Source organism: Lycium barbarum, chromosome 12, assembly GCF_019175385.1.
Source record: "Lycium barbarum isolate Lr01 chromosome 12, ASM1917538v2, whole genome shotgun sequence".
NCBI classification, from domain to species: domain Eukaryota; kingdom Viridiplantae; phylum Streptophyta; class Magnoliopsida; order Solanales; family Solanaceae; genus Lycium; species Lycium barbarum.
The window spans coordinates 69,177,066-69,201,258 of record NC_083348.1 but is presented as its reverse complement, the minus strand read 5'-3'; the positions used below and the strand labels follow the sequence as shown (position 1 = coordinate 69,201,258).

The window sequence follows — 24,193 nt, the reverse complement described above, 5'->3', positions numbered from 1 at the left end:
GAAATATGAAATTGAGAAAGAGACTTCGCAAGATAGGATAAAAAAAGGAGGGGTAAAGGGATACCAATGAAAAAATATTTCTAATCAAGTTAATATTTACTAGTAGCTTTTTTTGTTTTCTTAAAGAAAAGAAACAGATTCTTAGGGCTCGTTTGGTACGAGGGATAAGAGATAAATAGTTTCGGGATTAAATTTGAGATAAGTTTATTCGACGTTTGGTTGGTATAAAATTGCGGTATAACTAATCTCGGGATTAGTTATCCCGGAATTGTAGTGTTATTTTATCCCTATGGGAGAGTGGAATAACTAATCCCAGAATAAGTAATCCTGGGATAACTTGTTTCCTAATCAAACAATCCCTTATAGTATTACTAGATACCAGAGCACGGGCCCAACATATATTTATAATTTTATTTTTATGCAATTATAAAAAGAATTGATATATTCTACAACATTTCTTGAAAGTCACGTATGTAAAGATAGAAATTTTGGGAGCACGGGTTCAATAATTTGTGCCATGATGTTTTTCTTTGTTTCAGTTTATATGACTTTATTTAAGAAAAAGACTAATAAACACTTTTTAAACTACGCGTTAATCAAATTTGAACTAGAATTTCAAAACTTATTGAATTTTTAACTATTTCTAAATACGGAAACGTCATTTGAACAACCAATCCCCTAGGCTAAAACGTGAAACTTTTTATACATATGGTGATTATGTATATTGTGTCATATAACATGGGCATAGATGCGGTATAAGATTTCTATCCTTTTTTTTTACTTAACGTATCATAAGTATGTACTAATAAATTATTTTGGCTATTATGGTGCTCCGTATATAACTACAAACTTAAGACATTGGAAAATGCCTTTTGAGAATGTAATACCCGTCTTAGTTTCTTTTTAGGATATTAAACAGTACTGCAATAAACATCCGAGTAATTTATTTTATCAGTTGTAACAATATTCAATTAATTTGATTATAGAATTACAGTTGGTGAGGTACGATATCCCCATGGAACTACAAAATGTAATCAGTTGTAATAGTAACTTTTAAAAAATGAAGCTTGATAATAATATATTCACAACTACTTTTGAAAAATTAATCACCATTACTGACTTAATAGGGGATACATTGGGAATTACATGAATATTGCTTGATCTTTTACTATGGGGACCACATTTTTTTTATATTGCTTATTTTTTAATATGGGGTTCACGTTTTTTTTATATTGCTTGATTTTTTAAAATATGGGGTCCATTTTTTTTTTTTCATGAGTTGGAGGTGGAGGACAAAACCACCTCCAAACTCATGCTTATATATAGTACTAGACGGCGTATGCCCTTGCGCAACAACACTTTGAATTATGGTGTATCTATGTGTATGTAGTTGTGTTTGGCTAGTGATAATATATATATATATATATATATATGTATATAGACACACACACACTATGTTCAAAACACGATTAATATAACATTGTAGTTTGTGTTCTGTATCCAAAATTTTATTATATTAGTGTTTGCTATGAATACAAAGTTGGCAAAAATTTATTAATACTTTTTAAAAGAGAAGACTTGTTTAAAAGGAAACTATTTTCCTCTCTTTGAGATAAAACAATAGCAATATTTAAGCATTAGTTGATACTTTGAATTTTAGTTCAATTAATTTAAAGGTTTAAAATATTCTATTGTTAATGTATGTAGACTGGACCTAAACAATACTTATTATTTTTTATCAAATTTTGATTTGGATAATTCTAATTCAAATTATTAAATTAATTTTACATGTTTAAAACGAAACAAAGTAGAAATTTGATTTTCTATTTAAACGAAGAACTACTATTTTTTAATTTTGGTAAATATTCTTGGTTTAGCTCATTTTACTTGTCATGTTGTCTTTTGCACTGATTTTTAAGGAATCGTCAATTAGAATTATAATTTGACCAATTTACCTTATTAATTATTTGATTTCCATTTAATATTATTTTTTCATTTACGACATTAATTTTTTTTCACATTTATTAGAGTAAGGAAAAAACCGAAAATGTAATTAAATTATATCTTATTTTAAAATATAAATATTTTAAGTATATTTATTTTAGTAAACATAACAAATAAATGACATGGCGGAATAGCAAATACAACAGTTAAATATCTAGATTAGATCTTAGGCTAATATAAGAAAAGAAAGGAAATTGTATGGTTTGGCTACTTAACCTTTTGAAGAAAAGCAATATTATGGGGTCCATATTTTTTTGGTGTACAATAATTTCATTTGCTCCCACTAATCGGTTGATGCGCATGTGGCAATGAATCCACCATTATTGACTTAATGGGGATACTTTGAGAATTACATGAATATTGTTTGATTTTTTAATATGGGGTGCACGTTTTTTTTGTGACATTGTTTTTTTTTTTTTTAATATGGGGTCTATTTTTTTTTTTAATATTGCTTGATTTTTTTAATATGAGGTCCGTTTTTTTTTACATGAGTTTGGAGATGGTGGTGGGATCCACTTCTTTTCCTTTTTTTTAATATTGTTGGTGTTTTTAGTATGGGGCCCACCTGATTTAAAAAAAAAATATTTTTGGTGTTTTTAATATGAGGCCCACTTGATTATTTTTTTAAATGATGACTGACGACGAAGCATTGGTACAGTAGTAATATATAAATTTTAATTTAGAAATAAAAGAATGATCCTTAAAGGAAATCTTGAAGGATTTGAGGATATCTAATCCTTCTTTTCATATAAGCTTCTTGGATACTCAACTGTTTGTGCCATCTTAACGCTAGAGAGTATCTTATTAAGAGTTGATCCCAAGTTTTAACCCCTAGATGAATAAAAGAGATAAGGTAATTAAATCAATTTAAAAAATAAAGTGAATGATAGCCTTTTCGTATATTTGAAGGAACACATGTCAAGTCTCCATCAGTCTCCTATTCATTGTGCTATTCTTTGGAATTAGGCAAGTAAAGATCTTATCTTCATCGTTTGGAAAGCAGAAGTGATGATTGTTTTCTTTTTAATTAAACACTATAGAAATGTAAAATACAACATTATCACTCACAAAGAGAGAGAAAGAGAAAAGGTTTCCCAAGTGCATGGAGTAGTATATAAGGAAAAGAACAAAAAGAAGGACTAAGACTTTAGTACCATTCCAACTCCTATATAGTATACGAGTAGTATTAAATCCTATAATATACGAGTAGTATTAATTTATAGCATGTTTAGTCAAACATCGAAATTCAGCTTATTTTAAAAAGTGTTTTTCAAAAAAATATTTTTGGCAAAAAGTAATTTGTTTTTGACCAATATATTTAAAAAATACTTTTGAGCAGCAATTAGTGTTTAACCAAGCCTTTGAAAAGTGCTTCTAAGTGCATTTTTCTCAAAAGTACTTGGGCAAAAACTATTTTTTTTAGCTTCTGAAAAACTGTTATGCTACTCCCCAGAAGTACTTATTTTTTCCCAAAAGCTTGACCAAACAACTCACTTTTTTAAAATAAACACTTATTAAAAAAATTAATACTTTTGAAGAAAAATAAGCTAAACAAACTATTAAGCTTTAACTTTAAAGTACTGTAGATCCATAGTAAAACTCGTCACCTTTTTTACAAATGAAACGGAAAGAAATGCAAATTTTATTACGTACTACTCTTCAGTCATCATTTACTTAAACGCCTACATGAGTCAAATCGACCATCAAAGCGAGAATGGAATATATTTTGAGACGGAAGGAGTGGGCTTTTGGCTTTTCCCTTTTGGGCTTGAGTTCATTTTCAACGAGACATGCGAAAAAATTATTTTCTTCACTTTTGTCCTTGTAAATCCATCTCTTGGTAGGTAGTATGTATTATAAAATCAAGTCAAAAGAGTAATAATATTACAAGATGAAAGTAATAAAAATGGAGTGACAAGAGATGAGAGCTATCTTATTTCTTCCAAGTATATAAGAGTGCACAACATGATTCTCAATACCTCTATTTATAAGTTACATTGAATAGCAAAAAAGGGTGTCATAAACATGACACTAACCCTTGAGAATGTGGGGTGGGGGGTGCGGGGGTGTGGGAGATGAATGAGGAGGTAGTGCAGAGGTGTGGGTGTTATAACTACACATAATGGTGGAATTACACTTAGGAGTTATGTACATCCACATAATAATATTTACAACACGCATTTGATTATTTGATTATTTCATTAATTTTAAATCAAAATTTGTACATATTTTATCTCAATAGAATGCTACTTTATCAGATAATATGAGCTTTTTTGTTTCTAACCCGAAAGATATTTCATATTGTATACATACTTCAAATGTTGTACATATTTGATCTCAATTTGTAGATATTTCATTTCCAAAAAAGATTAATTTGTTTCTATCCCGAAAGATAATATGAACTGTAAGTATTACTTAGGAGTTTAAGTTTTATATACAAACGGTGTAAGGATTTTATAGATCATCATGTTGTAGAGAAATATAGCAGAAGAAAGGTAAATCGGGAAGACCTTCTGCTAGCCCAAGATCGTTAACTAAGATCGGAAGATTCAACTAAAGAAGAGGAAGCTATGAAAAAGAGAATTTGGTTGAAGAAGACTTTCTTGAATTGGCTTGAATGACTTACAATTGGGTTGGTTACAAATGACTAAGACCACCCCTATTTATACTTGTGTAGGGATGGTTCTAGAAATACTTCTAGATACATCTATTAGAAATATCTAGTTATCTTTATCTCCTACCACTACTCTAGAATATCTTGATATTATTCTAGATACAAAATGATCTAGATAATTCTATCCTCAACTACAAATATCTAAGTGTCTAGAATTTCTAGACATTTCCTAAATACAATATATATCAAAGATATTACATTATAGCTTTCTAGAAACTCTTCTAAATATTTATGATATTTATTCTTCCAAAAAATTAACTTTAATTTTTCACACTCCCCCTTAAAGTAATTTTTTGGAAGCTATCCTGAACTTGTCGCGGAAGAACTCAGACGAAGCTTTTGAGCGTGCCATGATGAAGATCTTAACAATATTTTCTCGACACTTCTTCCTTCTTCAAATGATGATGATTTTCCGCTAATAATTGGGCCTCCAAAGAAACATGAATACGCCTTGATAAAATTTTCATCTCTGTTACGGTCAAACTTGACAATATTTCTTTTTGGCCTTTGCGAACTACGTGAATCATTTTCATGCTGAGTTTCACATTCTTGAGTTTCCAGACTCCCCCTTTCTCTTAGCTCCTTGACAATTGTGTTATTTGGAGAAGCACCTGAGTCAGTGACGATTTGACCGTTAATTTCCTGCGAAGACTCAGCACTACCGTAGGATCCACCACCAGATTCCCTTTTCAGCTCCTCAATGAACTGTTTGTCAGTTTCAGAGCATCCGAGAACCATATTATCTGTCTCTCCATATGAAATTGAGCCTTCAAGGTGAACCTCTTCATTTATTTGACCGTCAGCTTCTCCATATGCTTCCAGTATTTGATCTGAGCTAGTGATTGACTCTGATATGGCAGATGATTGACCAGAGACTTCAACTTCCACTACAACTCCTTAAATGCTTTCTCTAGAATGGTTACCATTGTCATTTATAGTTTCAGAAACTTCATGCTCAGGATCTACTTCAACATCCTCCACGTCCAGACTTTTTTTTACCAATTTCAGGATCTGCTTCGTTGATTTCCTCGATGGCAGCTATCACGTCACCAGTTTGAACATCTTCAATTTTTTTTTTTTGCTTTTTGTTGATGACACTAGTGTATTCTTTCTCATGGACCGTATTATCTGCTGTCACAATTACATCACAATCATTATGTTCTCGGAAGTTGGAAAATTTAGATTCATCTCCAGTGAGACGGTGTCCACATCCTGAATTCACAATCCAGTCTCTTTTGAAATTAAGGGAAGCCAAGGCGTCTACTGCTCAAGTCTCAGCTACAAAGCACCTTCCCCAGTTTGTGTCATGTTGCTTTCTCGGTTTGTGCCATGTTTCTTCTTCTTCTTCAGGAGCTTTCTCGGTTTGTGCCATGTTACTTTCTTTGGCTCGGCAAAATCTTTTTATGTGTCCTACTTCACTACATCGGTAACATTTAATATACTTCTTACCATAATTAGAAGACTCCTCCTTCTATCTTGGCGAGCTTGAACCCTCTTGGAATTGACAATACGTCATCTCTCTTGAGCCACTTTGCTTTTGCCTTACCTTAAGATTCCTTCGGTTAGCTGCAAGAGCATTTCCTTCCCCTTCTTTGATCGACACACCAGCCATCTGTTTGGCTAGTAGCTCCTGTGATGACAATAAATTCTCAAACTCCTCCAAGGATGGTTGTTGAGCCCATCCTTGAATTGATGTAACAAAAGGAATATATTCTTTCTTCAAACCACGAATGATAATTCTTCTCATTCGTGCTTCAGAGATAGCCTCATCCGGATTTAATAATGAGATCTCTGAACATAAGTTCTTAATCTTCAAAAAATATTCGGTAATAGAAAGATTACCTTGAATGGTGTTAGCCAATTCATTCTCCAAGATCTGTAGCCACATTTCATCCTTCTTATTGAACAAACGATCAAGGGTCCTCCAAATTTCATGAGCTGATTTGCACCTTATAATATGATCAAACAAGTTGTGAGAAATGGATCTCTTCAGGATGAACTCCACCTTCGCATTAATTTGCTTCCACTTCTTGTATGCGCTGCTTTTTTCCGGTCTGTCAATAGGAGGACTTGTGTAACTACCATTAACAACATCCCACAAATCCTCTCCCACAAGGTATGACTCCATACATGTCTTCCATACCTTGTAATTGGACTGATTCAACAACTCCATCCCCAGTCCATTAACACGACCGCTCAAATCCATTTAGAAAAACCAGTTGAATCTACCACTAACCCGATCTTGAAATAAAATCCAGAAGCCAACTACGACTATGGCTCTGATACCATGTAGAGAAATATAGCAGAAGAAAGGTAAATCGGGAAGACCTTCTGCTAGCCCAAGATCGTTATCTAAGATCGGAAGATTTAACTAAAGAAGAGGAAGCTATGAAAAGGAAAATTTGGTTGAAGAAGACTTCCTTGAATTGGCTTGAATGACTTACAATTGGGTTGGCTACAAATGACTAAGACCACCCCTATTTATACTTGTGTAGGGATGGTTCTAGAAATACTTCTAGATACATCTATTAGAAATATCTAGTTATCTTTATCTCCTACCACTACTCTAGAATATCTTGATATTATTCTAGATACAAAAGGATCTAGATAATTCTATTCTTAACTACAAATATTAAGTGTCTAGAATTTCTAGACATTTCCTAAATACAATATATATCAAAGATATTACATTATAGCTTTTTAGAAACTCTTCTAAATATCTATAATATTTATTCTTCCAAAAAATTAACTTTAATTTTTCACACTTAAAAGTACTTAAATGCAAGTAATTTGTTTAATAAGTATAAACTGATAACAACAGGTTAAATTACGTATATTTATGGTGTAAGGAAATTGTCTGAAAAATTTCCCTTGTATAAGGCGTTTGTTTTAGAAAAGTTTCGCACAAGTGATAAAGGAAATTAAGCTTATAAAAGAAACATCAAGAGAAGGAACAATCTTCAAAGGGAAGTTGCATCCAATTTCCTCTATAAATAGATAGGTAGATAACATCAGCCTACTAGCAAATCAAAAAACTTCTTCTCTTCTATGCGTGGTTTGCAGATGCAAGCATTCTAAATTCCTCGTCCATTACAATGGACATAGAAGACAATGCGTCTTCTTCTCACACTCAACATGAAACATCTCAACAATGGTCCTATGACGTATTCTTGAGTTTTAGAGGCGAGGATACTCGAAAGAACTTTCTTGATCACCTCTACACAGCTCTGCATGACAAGGGAATTCACGCATTTAAAGATGACATAGAGTTAAGGAGGGGCAAATCCATTTCCCCTGAACTCCTTAACGCTATAGAAAAATCGAGGTTTGCAGTTGTTATTTTCTCGAAAAACTATGCAGACTCGTCGTGGTGTTTGGAGGAGCTGACGAAGATTGTTGAATGCAACAAGCAGAGGGGGCAAACGTTGATACCTGTGTTTTATACCGTGGATCCTTCTGTTGTGAGAAAACAGAAGGGAAGTTATGAAGAAGCTTTTGCTAAACATGAAGAAAATTTTAAGGGAGCAGAGAGCAATAAGGTCCAAGCATGGAGGGATGCTTTGAATGAAGCTGCTAACATCTCTGGATTTGACGTCCAACACATGGAAGATGGGTAAGTAAAGTTACAAAACACTAATTCATCTATTAATTAGTCATAATTAAGTGATAAATTCTATATACAAATACATGTAATTCATCTATTAATTTGGTCTAAACACAGCCTATTGTTTTTAGTGTGGTGTATGCGCTCTTGGACTTTTAATTTCGATTCAATTGGTCAGTTTGATTAGTTGTCATATTGACCCTAAACAATATGTGGAAATTTTATTTAGAATGGAAATATTTGCAGAAAGAAAAAAGAAAAATAGGTTAAAGTAAGAAAGTTGATTGACTATTCATTGTAGTTTTTTTCTGTTCTACTTTAGTACTCAATAATAAATTTTCTTCTTTTAAATGCATTCACTATGAAGAAGCAGATCTGTCCCCGTTTTGACTTTTTTTTTTTTATATAAATTTTATTACATAGGGTCGGGGGAAGGGAAAGTAGGCGTGGGATTACGTGGGGATTCGGACCCTTAACAACAATGTGAAAGTTTAGATAGCCAACTAACCAAGTTACTAAAGATCCTTACACTCATTTTGACTTGATGCTGATCTATAACATTTATTCACGCGACTTGTTTGCATAAAACAGATTACCTACGTCTAATTTAAGTGATTTTTTTATGGAACCCGGAAAACCCGCAATAATTACCCTTTGGGTGCGCATTGGGGTGTATGCATCGCGTCCTCTTCCATACACCGGAACTTAGGCTGAAACTGTAGGTCCTTTGATGTGTACTCTTATATCCTTCAAACAGGAAAAAATGTGAATCTTTTGTTTCTATAATCAAAAAGCCACTGGAAGTGGTGGCTGCAGTTGTATGGTGGTGTCGTGGTGATGGTAGGAGGAGGATGACGGAGATAATAGAAGAGAGGTGAAGTACATTTTAATATGCCTTGATTGAGAGTCCAATAGCCAATAAGTATATCTTCGACTAGTGTTCAATACGTCGGACTCAAAATTAAAGTGTTTCGTTTTGCATTTTCTTATTTAATCTTGGATAAAACCTGGACATTTTACTTGAAATTTGAATTCAAGGGAAATCGAACTGCATCATGCACCAGTTAACAATTTGGATTGCAAATCTGATACTTCATGATGTTTCTTTCAGACATGAATCAAGGTGCATTAGACAAATTGCTGTGACAATTTTGAAAAGATTGGGCCGTATACGACCAAAAGTTGCTGACCATTTAGTGGGCATAGAGCCCCACGTGCAAAAAGTCGTATCTATGTTGAATATGCATTCTGAGGCTGATATTCGCACAATTGGGATATGGGGTATGGGCGGCATTGGCAAATCAACAATCGCACGAGCTGTTTTCGATCAACTTCAAGAAGAGTTTGAAGGTAGCTGCTTTCTTGATAATGTTAGAGAAGTTTCAACAAAATTCGGAATGCAGGCTTTGACAGAAAAAATGTTATCTGAGACATTGAAAGAGACTAAAGACAATCTTTATACCAGCACCAATTTGCTGATGAACAGGTTGAGCTATAAAAGAGTGATGGTTGTTCTTGACGATGTGGATAAGGATGAGCAGATAGACAGTTTGGCCGGAAAGCACGAATGGTTTGGAGCTGGGAGCAGAATCATCATCACCACTAGAAACAGGCAATTGCTATTGGCTCACGGAGTGGATCAAGTGTATGAAGTTAGCCCTTTAGGGAGTAATGAGGCTTTGATGCTCTTCAACAAGTTTGCCTTCAAGGGAGGTGAACCGGAAGGTGATTTTTATGAACTGGCCCCGCATGTCGTGCAATGTGCTTGGGGCCTACCGCTGGCTCTCAAAGTTTTGGGTTCGTTTCTACACAAAAGAGCAAAAGCAGAATGGGAGAGCGAGTTGAGGAGGCTGAAAGAAATTCCCCATGATGACGTGATAGGGAAACTTAAATTGAGCATTGATGCATTGAGCGATCTAGATAAGCAAATATTGCTCGATATTGCTTGTTTCTTCAAGGGGAAACGAAGAGAGCCTGTCACCAGAAAACTTCTTGCTTTCGGTTTCAAACCTGAAATTGGAGTGCCGGTACTTATTCAAAGATCACTTTTATCCATATCTGATGATGACAGGTTCCAGATGCATGATTTAGTTCAAGAAACTGCTTGGTACATGGTTCGCCATGGACAAACTAAAGAGAGATACAGCAGGTTGTGGATTCCTGACGACATATGTGATGTTATGTCAAAGAAATCAGTAAGTTTACACTACATGGTTGATATATTGAACTACATCTAGAGAGTCGTTGACATAAACTGAATAAGTCTTTTTGACAATTTACTTCTGTCATAATAAAAATTACTTGTAACTTCTCTTATTAAATGTGTAGGGTACAGCAGCAATTGAGGGAATAATATTAGCGTACCCTGATAAGCAGAGGATGAACTTAGGATCACAAGCATTAAAGGGTATGGAAAATCTACGTCTTCTGAAAATCCAGAATGCTTACTTCCGTAAAGGTCCAAGTTATCTTCCAAATGAGTTACAATGGCTGAATTGGCACAATTTCCCTTCAATCTCACTTCCACAAGACTTTGTGGGAGAAAAGCTTGTTGGACTTACACTAATTCATGGCCAAATTTCACAACTTTGGCCAGAAGATAAGGTACCTTTTCCCTCTTAAACATTGTTCCCTTGTTTTTCTTCATTGTTTGTACTTACTTTTCTTTGTTAGAGTGACAACCATTGTAAAGCTAACTTTCAGTGTTCAATCTTAAAAATAACTGAAGTCAAATACATTACAAACTAAATATATACCCTAACTTGAGTGTTCATTAATCTCTTGCAATCAGGCAAACGAAGTCACTTATTTCACCAAAGGCTTACTTTTCCCAAAAAATGAAAAGAGTCATGTGATGTTAAAAAGATTTTTTGATCTCATTGTTTAATTTCTCACTCTTTATCTGTTTCCTGATTCAAACAGTATCTTGACAAGCTGAAGTATTTGAACCTCAGCTACTCCAAAGGGTTAATTAGCACTCCAAACTTGGGGCAAATGCCATATCTTGAAAAGTTGAACCTGAGCAACTGTAAGAACCTGGTAGGAGTTCACGAATCACTAGGAGCTCTTACAAGGCTTCAGTACTTGAATTTGTCTCACTGCTCAAAGCTAAGGAGTCTTTCGAAACGCATCCATCTCGAGTCTTTGGAAAAACTTCTTCTCTGGGACTGCACAAAACTTGAAAGTTTTCCTCAAATCATAGGCTTAATGCCAAAGCTTTCGGAACTTCACTTGGAAGGGACTGCGATTAAAGAGATACCCGAGTCCATCATAAATCTCAGCGGCCTTGTCTCCATAAACCTCAGTAATTGCAAAGATCTGGAAAGTATAACTTACAGCATTTGTGGTTTGAGATGTCTCAGGACTCTTAATCTCTCTGGCTGTTCAAAACTTGAGACATTGCCAGAAACCCTTGGTCAATTGGAAACGTTAGAAGAACTACTTCTAGATGGAACTGCAATTATCAAGCTTCCATCAACTGTCTCTGAGATGGGAAATTTGAAAATCCTTTCTTTCAGTGGATGCAAGAAAAAGCAAAAGGATAAAACATTCTGGCAAAACAGTTTTAGCTTTCACTTGAATTTAAAGTTAACTTCACTACCAAATGTCAAGCGCATCACAAGACGTTCAAATGCTAAAAATAAGAAGCCAGAAGTATCACGACCATCATTATCTGGTTTGTCTGTCTTGAAGAAATTAGATCTTAGCGACTCTGATTTGGTAGATGAAATAGCTCCTGATATTTGGCAGTTATCCTCATTGGAGGAGTTAAATTTGAGCCAAAATAATTTTATTAAATTTCCTTCAAGAATATCTGGACTCCCACAATTCAAGTTCCTGAAATTGGACGAGTGCAAGAGCCTTGAAGCGTTGCCTGATCTTCCCTGGAGTATTGAAGTGATAGAGGCAAATGAGTGCCTTTCCTTGCAGAGTCTTGGAAATCTTTCTCCTCAACATGCATTCTTGAGGAAGGTCTCGTTTTTCAATTGTTTCAAATTGGACCAACAAAGCCAAAAATCCAGCATTCGCGCTGCGGATTTGTTGCTGCATTCGCTTCTCCAGGTATGTCTCCAGGGTACTGTTTCAGAACTGCTTGAATTTATAAAATCACTATGTTTCAAAATAAAGCATCAAGAGTTTGAATTTGCTACTTGCGCAACAGGGTCACTCCACCATATATGGTCAATTTAGTATAGTTATTGCTGGAGGAAAAATCCCGGATTGGTTTGGTTATCAAAAAATGGGTCGCTCGATCTCAGTCCAGCTACCTACAGATTGGCAAGATAACATTGCAGGGGTGGCATTCTCTTTTGTTTTCGAGCTCCTTGTTCCAAAATCAAAGCTAGGTGTTACCTTCAAGTTGATAAGCCCAAACCACAGAGAATACACATATGAAAGTGCCCCAGCATCTGCTGCTTCAAAGATGGGGGAGGTCTACGAATCAGACCACTTGTGGATAGCTTATATCTCATTCCATCTTTTTCGTCTCCTCTTCCCCAAATGCACGACAGAAGATTGGACTAAGGTTTGTGGTTGCCTTTCAATTAGCCTGAGACAAGAGCCATGGACCAAGGTGAGGAGGTGTGGAATTCATCTGGTGTGCAAAAAAGATTTGAAAACACCATTGGCACCTGGGAGCAAAGAATTGGTGGTGTATGATGGAGATCATTTAGAAAGAAAAGAAGAGGTTGAAGAGGATATAGTGGCACTAATGGCTGGGGTTAATGATTTGAATTGGGATGATGACTCCATTGGGCAAGATAACATTCAGCTTGCGAATTTGAGAAAGTCGCTTGACTATAAGATTCAGAAGACTCTTTCTTTTGATTGCTAGAGTATTTGTTCTCTAGCTAATAATGTTTGCTTGTATTAATCGTCGCATGTTGGTTCTGGCTTTTGGAGCTGTTGCTTGATGTTTCTGCTCATTGCTGGTACCTTTCTTGGTTTGCTTGTTTGTGATTACTTCCATGCAGGAGATTGAGTAGTACTCTACTACTACTACCATGGGAAATAAGAAGAATCAGAAATAACAGTTGGCTTTGATTTAGTTGAATTGTTTGGTTTCTCGTGCAGTATGAAACGAACTGTGTAATGTGGTTGTTTTTCTTTTGTTTGCTAGTTCGATATAATGTACACTCTGTATGGATTTGTATCTACAAGACAACATGAATGTACCTTTATATCTTTGTATTTATAGAAGAGTGTGTATTTTCTAACTGTGGATCCTACATATCTTTGTATTGATGGAAGAGTGCTTGTTCTCTAACTATATGGATCCTTTTACATTGCTTTTATATAGAAATTTTGTTACTTAAAAGGATATGATGCAACCATTGGGATTTCTAAACCTGTAATATCTATGGTGGGAAAAAATGTGTAATCGCTATCCAGTATTTCCTAGTAGAAGCGCTCAACTATTTAGAACACGGTAATTGCAGGTATCAATCACTTATTTACCTTATTGTTCCAAAATCATTTAACTGTTTTGTATTGCAAAAAAATCACTCAACTTTAACGATGAGACACGCAAGTATCGGTTTAAAACAGTTCAATATTGTAGTGATCCGAATTAACTATAAATAATATATATCTACTTTATTAGCCCCCAAAAAAAGATCTTCACAATGTTAAACATCTCAGCGTTACAATTTAACAAGGATTTAGGTCTTTTAGCAAGGCCTCCTTGTTTGCTTGAATTTGTTGTAAATAGAGACCTAATGTTCGCTCGGTAGTTGATACTATTTGATAACCACATTTCTTCAATAGTCAGTATATTTTCCAAACAACCTTTACTTTTTCGTATTTGCAAGATCCAGAGACTCAATCATTTGGATATGCTACTATTTACTTTATCATCATTCAACTCGTGTAATTGCATCTTACTTACGTCGGATATAATGGAAAATCAGACACAATTTCTTTTGTCCTATTATGGCATCCATGTGAAGGGCGGACCCACATATAATTTATCGGTGCTCGAGCACCCATTAACCCCGACGTAAATTATTGATATCTCTATAGAAACTTTGAAAAATATGGTTGTATTAAATCAGCAGCACCCACTGAACTAAAAGCTTGGTGGGTGCTTTGGTTGGCAGGTTAGATTAAAAACCTGATTTTTATATATCAGGTGCGGGGTTCGATACCCAAGGTAAGCAAATGCTTTTTAATAAACTCATTAACTTTTACTGCTTGTAGTAAATGTTTTCTTCTTTTTGTTTTATTCTTTTTTCTCCATTGCAGATTCTTTTTCCTTATTTTTATATTTTATTTAATGGCTTTTCTTTTTGCTTGGTTTCAACTTAGTGATTCTTATTTTTTTAAAACTTATTTTCGTTGACAAGTCCTTTTTTTCCAATACAGACTGCAGAGTCTTCCTTCTACTTTGTTTACTTTTATGTCTCATTTGCTTTTACGTTTATGTAATTTTTTTTGTGACAAAAAGAGAAAAAGAATAAACTACCAAGCACATTTTTTGTTTTTCCTCAGAAATCTTGGCGATTTGGCTAAGCAATTCTTCGAGCTAATTCATTTTTTTTTAAGTTGAAAAGTTTTTTTTTCCCTATATCAATACTATTAATTGTAATTTTCTCATTACTTGTTTATTATTACTACATTTAAATAATTGTGCACTTATACTATGTGATTTGTAGCAATTTTATATTTATTAAAAAAGTGAGCACCCACGAGCTTAAAATCCTGGATCCGCCACTGTGTGAATCTCTTCCGATTTCAGCCCTATGCTTTTCATTAGGGACTACAACTATACTAAAAAAATGCGCCAATTATTGTAGTTAGGTTTAGCTCAATCATGATAACGTGGCACTACTAAAAATATCTTTATTTTTCAACTGAAAAATGTTCAGTGGTTATTTTTCAATTAATGTCGGTAGGAAAAACGTAAATATTAGTGTTTTCACAGGGAGAAATTATGGAGTTTCCCAAAGCTTCAATAGTAACCTATTTCCCACCATTCATTTTTTCCGGTGAGCTCGTTCGGTGTGAATAAGGTGGGAAAATTATGTTTTATAGCACAAATTTTTCACTAAATATTTGTGAAAAAAACATCTATTTTTAGTAGTGTGGATTTACATGAGATGTTTGGTTATCGAAATCAACTTCGAAGAAAACGTGTGTTCAATAAATTATCCAAGAATAAACAAAAATATGCTTGCAAAAGGATTAGCAACCCAATCTTTTTCTCATTCAACAATGGAGTTAGAACATTATTTCCTCTCTCTTACCACTTTTTTGACACTATTGCTTCTCATTCTCACTGTGAGGTACTTACCTAAGAAAATAGCCAAAAACCAAATTCTAAACTTGCCTCCAGGTCCATGGAAATTGCCTCTCATAGGAAGCATACACCATTTAATTACAAGCCAATTACCTCACCATACTCTAAGAGAGTTAGCCAAAAAGCACGGTCCATTAATGCACTTACAGCTCGGTGAGATCTCTACGATTGTTATTTCTAGTCCTCGTGTAGCCCAAGAGGTATTAAAAACTCAAGATCTTGCGTTCACAAATCGGCCTGAGCTTTTAAGTATCAGGATTTTGTGTTACAACTATTCGAACATAGCTTTTGCACCTTATGGCAATTACTGGAGACAAATGCGTAAGTTGTGCACGTTGGAACTATTGAGTGCCAAGAAGGTGCAATCATTTGCCACTATTAGGGTGGAAGAAGCATACAATCTTGTTGAATATGTTAAATCAAAATCTGGATCAATTATTAATCTTACAGAAAAGATGTATGCTTTGGCAAATGCTGTAATTTGTAGAGCAGCATTTGGGAAGAGGAGAAAAGAAGAATCAGCATATTTCATGTCTTTGATAAAGGAAGTCTCTTTAATGGTAACAGGTTCGGACTTTTTTGTTATGTTTTTTTATTTAAAGGATAATATGATCAGTACTAATATCGCCTGCTTGACCAACAAAATCTACTTATTTTGAAAAGTGATTTTTGTTAGAAATGTTTTATAAAAAAAAATATTTAATTTGAAAAGTACTTTTGCCAATATTGAGCAGCAATTTGTGTTTGACCAAGGTCCAAAATTACTTCCGGGGGCCAAGAACAACTTCTGCTACTCTTCAAAGGCACTTATTTTTGTCCGAAAGGTTTAGCCGAACACCTAAGCTCTCCCAAATAAGCATTTTTTTTTTGGAGAAAAAAAACTAAATAAACATTTTTAGCTTCCTAGCAGCTCGGGTAGAAAGCTATTAATATATTACAAGTCTTTTACAAAAACATTTAAAACAAACGGGGAAGTAAATCATAGTATCAAAAGTTCTTCATAAGCGTCCAAGATCACGGTCCTTTTTTTTTTTTTTTTTTAACAGTTTTGGACATAAGTGAGGTGTTTCCTTCTCTCAAATTCTTGCAAACCATTACTGGGACAAGCGCAAAATTAGTGAAGCTTCACAAGAAGCTTGACAAGATGCTTGATATGATAATAGAGGAGCACAAGGAGAAGCTGCAGCAAGTAAACATGGAACTAAAGGATGGTGAAGAAGAATCAATAAGAAAAGAGGATTTGGTGAATTTGCTATTAAGACTCCAAGAAAGTGGCACTCTTGAATTTCCCTTCAGTACAGACAATATCAAAGCAGTCATAATGGTGAGATTTCTTTAGTAGGGAGTTATTTTTGGTTACATAGACTAAGTGTAAATATTCTTTTATGTTATTAATGAATTTTAACCTATGCAAGTAAGTATTTTATCATTTAACCTATGCAAGCAGGGGCGGAGTTACAGGGGTGCAAGGGGTGGCAATCGAACGCCCTTCGTCGGAAAATTGCAATATATATACGGTGAATTTTTTTATTCATGTACAAATATTAGTTTTGCATCCCCTTAACAAATGAGGATTTTGGATCAGTGGATGAGGCGCCTATGATTGAGCCCGCGGTCACGGATTCGATTCTCGGCAACAACACCTTTTTTAACTTTTTTCATGCAGTCCCTTAAAAAAAAAAATAACAAAAACGACGTCGTACTGGACTCTATTTATTATTATTATTAAAAAAGAAAAACCTGAGCCATTTCACCTTTTTTTAACTTTTTTTTTCATGCAGTCCCTTAAAAAAAAAAATAACAAAAACGACGTCGTACTGGACTCTATTTATTATTATTATTAAAAAAGAAAAACCTGAGCCATTTCACCTTTTTTTCACTTTTTTCATCCAGTCCCTTAAAAAAAAAAATAACAAAAACGACGTCATACTGGACTCTATTTATTATTATTATTAAAAAAGAAAAACCTGAGCCATTTGGGATAAAAGAATCCCTAATTTCAAAACACATTGTTCTTTGTCAACTCAATTGTGCTGCTGCTGGCTGCCTTTTTATTCAAACCTCTGCTCCTGTTTATCTTCTCCACCCCTGCGCCTACTCTGTCATCTTCTTGGGCCTTCGCCCATGGCTTCCAATTCCAAGGTTCTTCTTTTTTTTTTTTCTTTTTTTTTTTCCACCATACTCAAAATCACAACAAACCCATTATTGTTTCTTGTTAGTTGTTAATTAACCCATTTTGTGAAATGGGTAGCTGACTCATTTTCCATCCATGAACCCCAAGCCTTGATTGTTTTAATTCTTAAATGTTGTTTGTTTGCAAAATTGGTCTTCCAGATCTTTATTTTTAGCTAATAAAAGAATCAAAGTGTAGATTTTTATTTAGTAATCAATTCCCTTTTATGTGTGCTAGATTGTGGTTAAGTTATTTTCTTGCTTATTGAGATATTTGGTAGAGTTTTTTATGAAATAGGATCATCTGTAGGCATTTGAAATGGGATATGCTCGCTTAAGGTTACTGTTTATTTTTTAATTTTCTTGAACCCCCTTATCAAATTTTCTGGCTCCGCCCTGTATGCAAGTAAGTATTTTATCATTTTTATTACATTACATCAATAAGTGGTTTACCTATAATTATCTAACAAGTGACCTGATTATATAAATATTTTTAACCTTAATGCATAAAACTTAATAAAAGCACATTATCAATCTCTTTTAGAACATTTTTACTAGAAGAAACGGCGGTCTTCATTACTAAGGTCCTCTGTTCTACAAGCACGACACATATAAATCTTATTATACTCCTGTTACATTTTAGATGTCACTCCTTAGTCCGCGTTTAAAAAAAAAAAGACATCCTTTTTATATTTAAAAATAATTTAATTTTAAGGTTTTCAATTTTCTATAATACCATATTCTTATAGCCATAGAAATGTCATGACAGGTTTAGACTACAATGCTAAAAGTATTTTTTAAAATTAAAAAAAAAAAAAACTTTGCGTGTCAAATCAAACACAATCATATATATATATTGAAACAGTGGGTGTATTTATTTCGGCTAAATTAGAATATATCCATATGATGACTTACCAATAATTTGAAAGTTGCAAGTTGTAATTAATTTTAAATGCACATATGCAGGACATGTTTTTAGCAGGGACTGAAACTTCAGCAACTGTTCTTGATTGGGCAATGTTCGAAATGATGAGAAACCCCAAAGTTATGGAAAATGCACAATTGGAACTGAGAAGCATCCTCAAGGGAAAGAACACAATATCAGAGTGATTTGAAAGAAGTTAGCTACCTAAAATTGATAATTAAAGAAACTCTGAGGTTACATCTGTTTACACCGGATTCGGAAAACTAATTGAATTTATAAGTGGGTATAGGATATGTGTTTGAATCTCAACAAATACCGTAAGGGATAGAGTATATGGAAATTATGTAGGAACGCAATTGATGAAGGATATTAATGCTTGTTGAATGACATGCAATATTTGTTTGAGGAAATACAATAAAGATGCAAATGGTCACTATGGACCGAATCAGATCATAGAGAGAGAGAGAGTTTGTATATATGCTTTGATGTTACAAGTGTTCTTGAAAATAAATAAGCCAACCCTTTCAAAGGAGGGGGATGAGTCCTATTTATAGTGTTGCCTCCAAGGGCCTCATACCATACAAATTGTTAAAATAAAAATAATAAGGACAACTCTGAACGGATTTGGTGGGATTAGGTTGGCCGTACGGTCTGACACACGCATGGTTGGTGGTTGATCATGGCAGGACGCTACTAACGTGTGGCCTGTGTGCAACGGTTGTACCGGACCAATGGCACGGATACTCGGGGTAACGGCCTCGAGCAACTCGGTGATGAAGGAACCGGACCAAATGGCACGGATACTCGGGGTAACGGCCTCGAGCAACTCGGTGATGAAGGAACCAGACCAAATGGTCATCCCGATCGGTTCCGGACAGGCATTCCTCCGGTTCAGAGTGAAAGTCTTCATGTATGTTCTTGCTCCCTCCTTTCTTCGATTTCTCGTTCCACTGGTTTGACCCATATCCGGTTTTTACCATACACAGATAGCCCCCACACTTCCCGTATCACCAATCTTTCGGAGTAACGGGAAGTGGATAAACCACGAAACTGGTGACTCCGTTGGCTCGTCGTTATCTTCTTATTTTGGCGGGAACGGTTGCGTCACGTTCCCCTTTTATCGGCCACGTGTCTTGTCATGAATGACCGGTTCTGACAACCGCCGCACGCACGTCGCTTCGAGTCGTTTCTCATTAATTACGGGGGACACGTGGCATCCCCCGGTTGGTTGGGGAATCGTAACCGTTACAGTTCCATGCCTATATAAGGCCACTTTCCCCTTCATTCCAACACTTTTCACAACCCATTCCTTCTTCATTTTCCACTCTTCACTGCATTTCCTCATCTTCACCATATTTAGTTGTCTTCTACAGCCAATCTATCGCCGATTTACTGCACATACTATGTGAAAAGGGGGCAACTTTGTCACCATTTCTGCTAACTGCCCTCGTTTGAGTGTTGCTTTGCATTCTGCCGTTTCTCGAATCACCAGTTTCCTCAATCTTTTTGAGCTTTCTTCTGAACCCTCTCCCTTTCATATCTTTCAAAATGTCTGAAACCACTTCCCATGATGTTCCATCGGTTTCGTCCCCGGGTTCCGAGTCTGCATCTCCGGCCAAAACAAAAAGCACTTTTGAGCCCACGGCCTCGGATATTATACCGGCCAAAACCAACTTCAACAAAGACCTTGAGGTTGAGAAACCTTCCTTGGTATCCGATAGGGGATTTGATGTGAGGCGATACCCCTCATCCATTACTGAGGAGAGGCTAGACATAGTCCGGGTCGACTGCGGGTGGGACACCCGTCCGGTTAGGTTTTTGCCCCCGGTCCAGATGAATCTGTTGCTGACCACCGGGAAGGGTTTTTGTACGTGTACATTTATCCTTTCACTCTCAAACTCGACCCCCCGGTTGATCCGGTCATCCTGGACATGTGCCGGACCTACAACGTGACCCTAGCACAGATCGGTCCAATCGTTTGGAGGGTCGTAGCATGTCTTCGGAAGTTGGCCAACAATGCCGAGAAGGAATTTACGCTGGCCCACCTGATACGTCTATACTCCTCGAGGATTTTCCGGGGTGGTGAAATAAAACTTGCCAAGCGCAGCCGGAATCCATTTTTCTCGAAAATGGATGAAGACAGAGACCGGGGTTGGTTGGAGCGATATGTCCGGGTGAAGACCGAAGACATCATTCTAGCCAATTACATGCCTTTCCAGTGGAATAACAAGCGTAAGTTCGAAACCTCGTGTAATTGCTTTGGCATGCTTTGTCAAATTTTGATTTTGCTTTCTCATTGTTTCTTCCTTACTTTTATCAGCCAATGGCTACGTCCCCCCGGTCATTCGCAATCTGAGCGAATGGGTCACAACACTCCTCCGCCAGTGTCCTCATGACAACTGGAACTGGGCCTACCTGTCACGTGGTCGGTGGGTTGCCCAGAATCACGGTAGCCCTCTACTTTTACTCGTGTTTACTGCATCCTTTACTGTTCGTTTTCCTCCTTCGACCTTCGCTAATATCTTTGCTTTTCAAGTTTGCCTAAGGGCTCGGTAGCCCCCAGATCGGAGTCGACAGCTAAACCTACAACATCGGAGTCCGAGTTTGATACAGCGGGTGCATCTCGTGCCCTTGCTGCCGCTACTGCTGCTAAAAGAAAAAAGGCCCTCGGACAAAAGGCAGCAGTCGAAGAAGAAAAGGGTGAGAAGCGTCACTCGGACCTTGCGGGACGAATCAGAGCCCGATATTATAGTTCGGAGAGTCGGTGCCAAACCTTCCGTGGCTCCGATCCCGGAGGAGGCCGCTGCTGTTTTACCCCTTCCTTCTGCTGCTGAGGGGCTTATAGTCCCAGTTTCACGAACAGGTGTGGAAGAAATTCTTTCCCCGGCTCCTCTAAGGTTGATTGACTTTGTCGACATTTCAGGTGAAACTTCTTCTGAAGAAGCTCCTCTGCAAAGGACAAGGAGGTCCGGGGAGGTGGCCGCTGCTGAGGTCGGTCAAAAGACTTGGCCGGTACCGGAAGTCGAAGTTCCTACTGATATTCATCCGGCTCCCGAGCTCGAGTCTGCTGCTACCACGGGGCCCTCGAGCTTTGCTGAAGATACTGGTGCCGTTCCAAGTTCTTCGACTCCGGCTCCGAGACCCGACGATTTTGAGGATATATTCTCGGGGACTCCTCCCGCTACCGGCGAAGCCGCAGGATTCGAACATCTTACGATCCCTCGGGCCACGAGGTCTGCCAACCGGACATCCAAATCTGGGACCAGGGATGGCTTGGTGCGCATCTTTCCGGCCCCAAGCGTGGAGCTGAGGAGAACAAGATCGGCTGTGGTTACTGTCCCCGAGGACTGCAGCTTTCTTTCCCGTCCGGTGGGTGTGGCCAGCTACCTGAGGCCTCTTGTGTCGGACTCGGATAAGCGGAAGATGACCGGGGTCACTTGGCAGTGCCTTATCAATGAGAGTATGTACACGGCCAACCGGGTAAGATTCTTGGTCGTCTTTGTATAACTCTGCTGGTAACCTTAACCTTGCCTCGTTCGCTTTTGCCGATAACTTTGAACTTACCTCATTTTGCAGAGTGTGGTGCTTGCCAACGAAGCCTTCATTCGTGCCCAACAAGAGATGGACGATCTTAAGGGCCAATTGGATGCCCAGGGCTGAGAAACGGAGAAGTATGTGCATCTTCTTCGGGAGAAGGAGGTGGAGCTGAGTCGAGCAGTTGCTCTCTCCCATCTTCAGCCCGAGCTTGACGAGACAAAGGCCAAGAACCGCCGGCTGAGGAGCGAGCTGGTCGCTATGACCGAATACAATCGGAGCCTCAAAGCTGAGAAGATCAGCCTTAACCAGGATAATGTTCAAACTTCCTCGAGGCTGGGTGAGCTAGAGACTGCTTTCTCTCAGCTCCGGGAGGAGCTAGATGCGGTGAAGTCCGATGCTTCTAGTTTGGCCGAGAGGAATTGGCTTTTTGAATATGAGAGTGCCAGGTATCAGGAGCGTGCTAGGGTGTTCGAAGAGAAAGCGGAGGACAGGTCTCGGATGTGCGATGACCTGAAGAACCAACTCAAGGAATCGGCCGATGCGAATGACACCCTCCAGGCGGAGCTTCAATCGTCCATTCAATTGCAGAATGTTCTTGGGGAGGCTCGGGATGCTTTCGAGGCAAAGCTAGCCCAGGCCGAGGCCGAATTGGATGAAGCTCAGAGAAGCGTGGAGGCCGCCGAGGCTCAAGTTATCATTGTTGCTCAGTACTAGAAATGGAAATCTCGGAGAATCACTCTTGAGCAAGCCGAGCATGGCTTTTCTGATCTTCCGACCCTTATTTCCGAGGCCAAGAAGATCGAGGGAGAGGCTAAGGATGCCCTCGGTTCTGACTCTGATGATTCCGAGCGGACGGTGTTCGAGCATTCCAGCTCCAGCCATTCCGGGTAGTTTTAGGGCCTGTATTTGGCTTTTATCTCTTCATTTTTTGCCTTTGTAGGACTTCTGTTTTTTATGTAAAAATATCACTTGTACAAATGAAAAACGCATCTTTCTTGTTTCTTCGTTTTGAATGTTTGCTATTATTTTTGCCATGATCGTTGGTCCGTTTTAGGACAAGTCGACTCATAGTCGTTAATTCACCGTGCCCGTAGGACTTATCCGATGCTTCATAAGTTCAGACGTCTCCGAATTACGATAGGCATTTCCTTTAGGGTCGGTATTTTTTCAGCCTTGGCTAATTTTTTTGACGTAGCAGTCCTCGTTTGGGGGAGTTCATCAAATTTTGGCTCGGATCATTGTGACCTTGTTGCCTTTGTCGAATTTCGGGCACAATACTCGGTTTAGAGTATGGGAATGAGGCAGTGCCGGAATACGGCGGTTATCCAAACTTTTGATCACTTTGTGTTTGCAAAATGTTTGTACATATGAGAATTTTAATTCCTTCTACCTTTGCCGTAGCAAATATACAATGGGACACGATTCATTATGATCGTTTGGTCCTTACATCGAAGGCTATGGCCGGTGGCCGGGCCTTAGTTTTGCCGTAGCAAATGCTAAATGGGACACGATTCATTATGATCGATTGGTCCTTACATCGAAGGCTATGGCCGAGACAATTTTGCCGTAGCAAGTGTTGAGTTTCCCCATCTTCTTTGACCGGGGTCATCTTTGATGCGGGCATAGTATTCCCCTAGCACTTATCCGAGCTGCAAGGTCGGGTGAGTGCTATTAAGTCCCCAATCAGAGGATGTGACCTCGGATTTCCGGTCGCTGGTCTTTTATCTTTGTCGAGTAACACGTTGTACTTGTTGCCTCATTAAAAACCTTGTCGGAAAACCCATTTTTGGGACAAAACCGTACTAAGGAAAAGAGTGCAACACGTGTTTTCAGGCCTAAATTCTAATTATATCACGTTCTTGACTCCCTGCAAAAGAGAAAAGTTAATAAGAGAATACGGGGAGGTCATACCTTAGCAGTAGTATCTTTTCAGATGAGCCACATTCCAGTTATTACGCAGACGTTGCCCGTCCATGGACT

General features: G+C 37.3%; 2 protein-coding genes across 2 annotated transcripts; both read left to right on the top strand.

Annotated features, from left to right (window-relative positions):
* The first annotated feature begins 7,602 nt into the window (after window positions 1–7,602).
* LOC132622953 (TMV resistance protein N-like) lies at window positions 7,603–13,548 on the top strand. The gene is made up of 5 exons (XM_060337646.1): window positions 7,603–8,291; window positions 9,394–10,477; window positions 10,611–10,886; window positions 11,205–12,344; window positions 12,445–13,548. Exons 1-5 carry the CDS (start codon window positions 7,774–7,776, stop codon window positions 13,114–13,116), a joined length of 3,690 nt encoding a protein of 1,229 aa, XP_060193629.1. The 5' UTR covers window positions 7,603–7,773; the 3' UTR covers window positions 13,117–13,548.
* A 1,868-nt stretch (window positions 13,549–15,416) lies between these two features.
* On the top strand, window positions 15,417–19,017 carry LOC132622456 (premnaspirodiene oxygenase-like). The gene is made up of 3 exons (XM_060337063.1): window positions 15,417–16,146; window positions 16,626–16,903; window positions 18,718–19,017. Exons 1-3 carry the CDS (start codon window positions 15,450–15,452, stop codon window positions 18,859–18,861), a joined length of 1,119 nt encoding a protein of 372 aa, XP_060193046.1. The 5' UTR covers window positions 15,417–15,449; the 3' UTR covers window positions 18,862–19,017.
* The last annotated feature ends 5,176 nt before the right edge of the window (window positions 19,018–24,193 follow it).

What these genes read in the sequence shown, in the direction of transcription:
- LOC132622953 (XM_060337646.1), top strand. Translation starts at nt 7,774, where the DNA reads ATGGACATAGAAGACAATGCGTCTTCTTCTCACACTCAACATGAAACA. An exon ending in ATGTTATGTCAAAGAAATCA is followed by an intron (nt 10,478 to 10,610) that starts GTAAGTTTACAC and finishes TTAAATGTGTAG; the next exon opens with GGTACAGCAGCAATTGAGGG. An exon ending in TGCTGCATTCGCTTCTCCAG is followed by an intron (nt 12,345 to 12,444) that starts GTATGTCTCCAG and finishes CTTGCGCAACAG; the next exon opens with GGTCACTCCACCATATATGG.
- LOC132622456 (XM_060337063.1), top strand. Translation starts at nt 15,450, where the DNA reads ATGCTTGCAAAAGGATTAGCAACCCAATCTTTTTCTCATTCAACAATG. An exon ending in AGTCTCTTTAATGGTAACAG is followed by an intron (nt 16,147 to 16,625) that starts GTTCGGACTTTT and finishes TTTTTTTAACAG; the next exon opens with TTTTGGACATAAGTGAGGTG. An exon ending in ATATCAAAGCAGTCATAATG is followed by an intron (nt 16,904 to 18,717) that starts GTGAGATTTCTT and finishes GCACATATGCAG; the next exon opens with GACATGTTTTTAGCAGGGAC.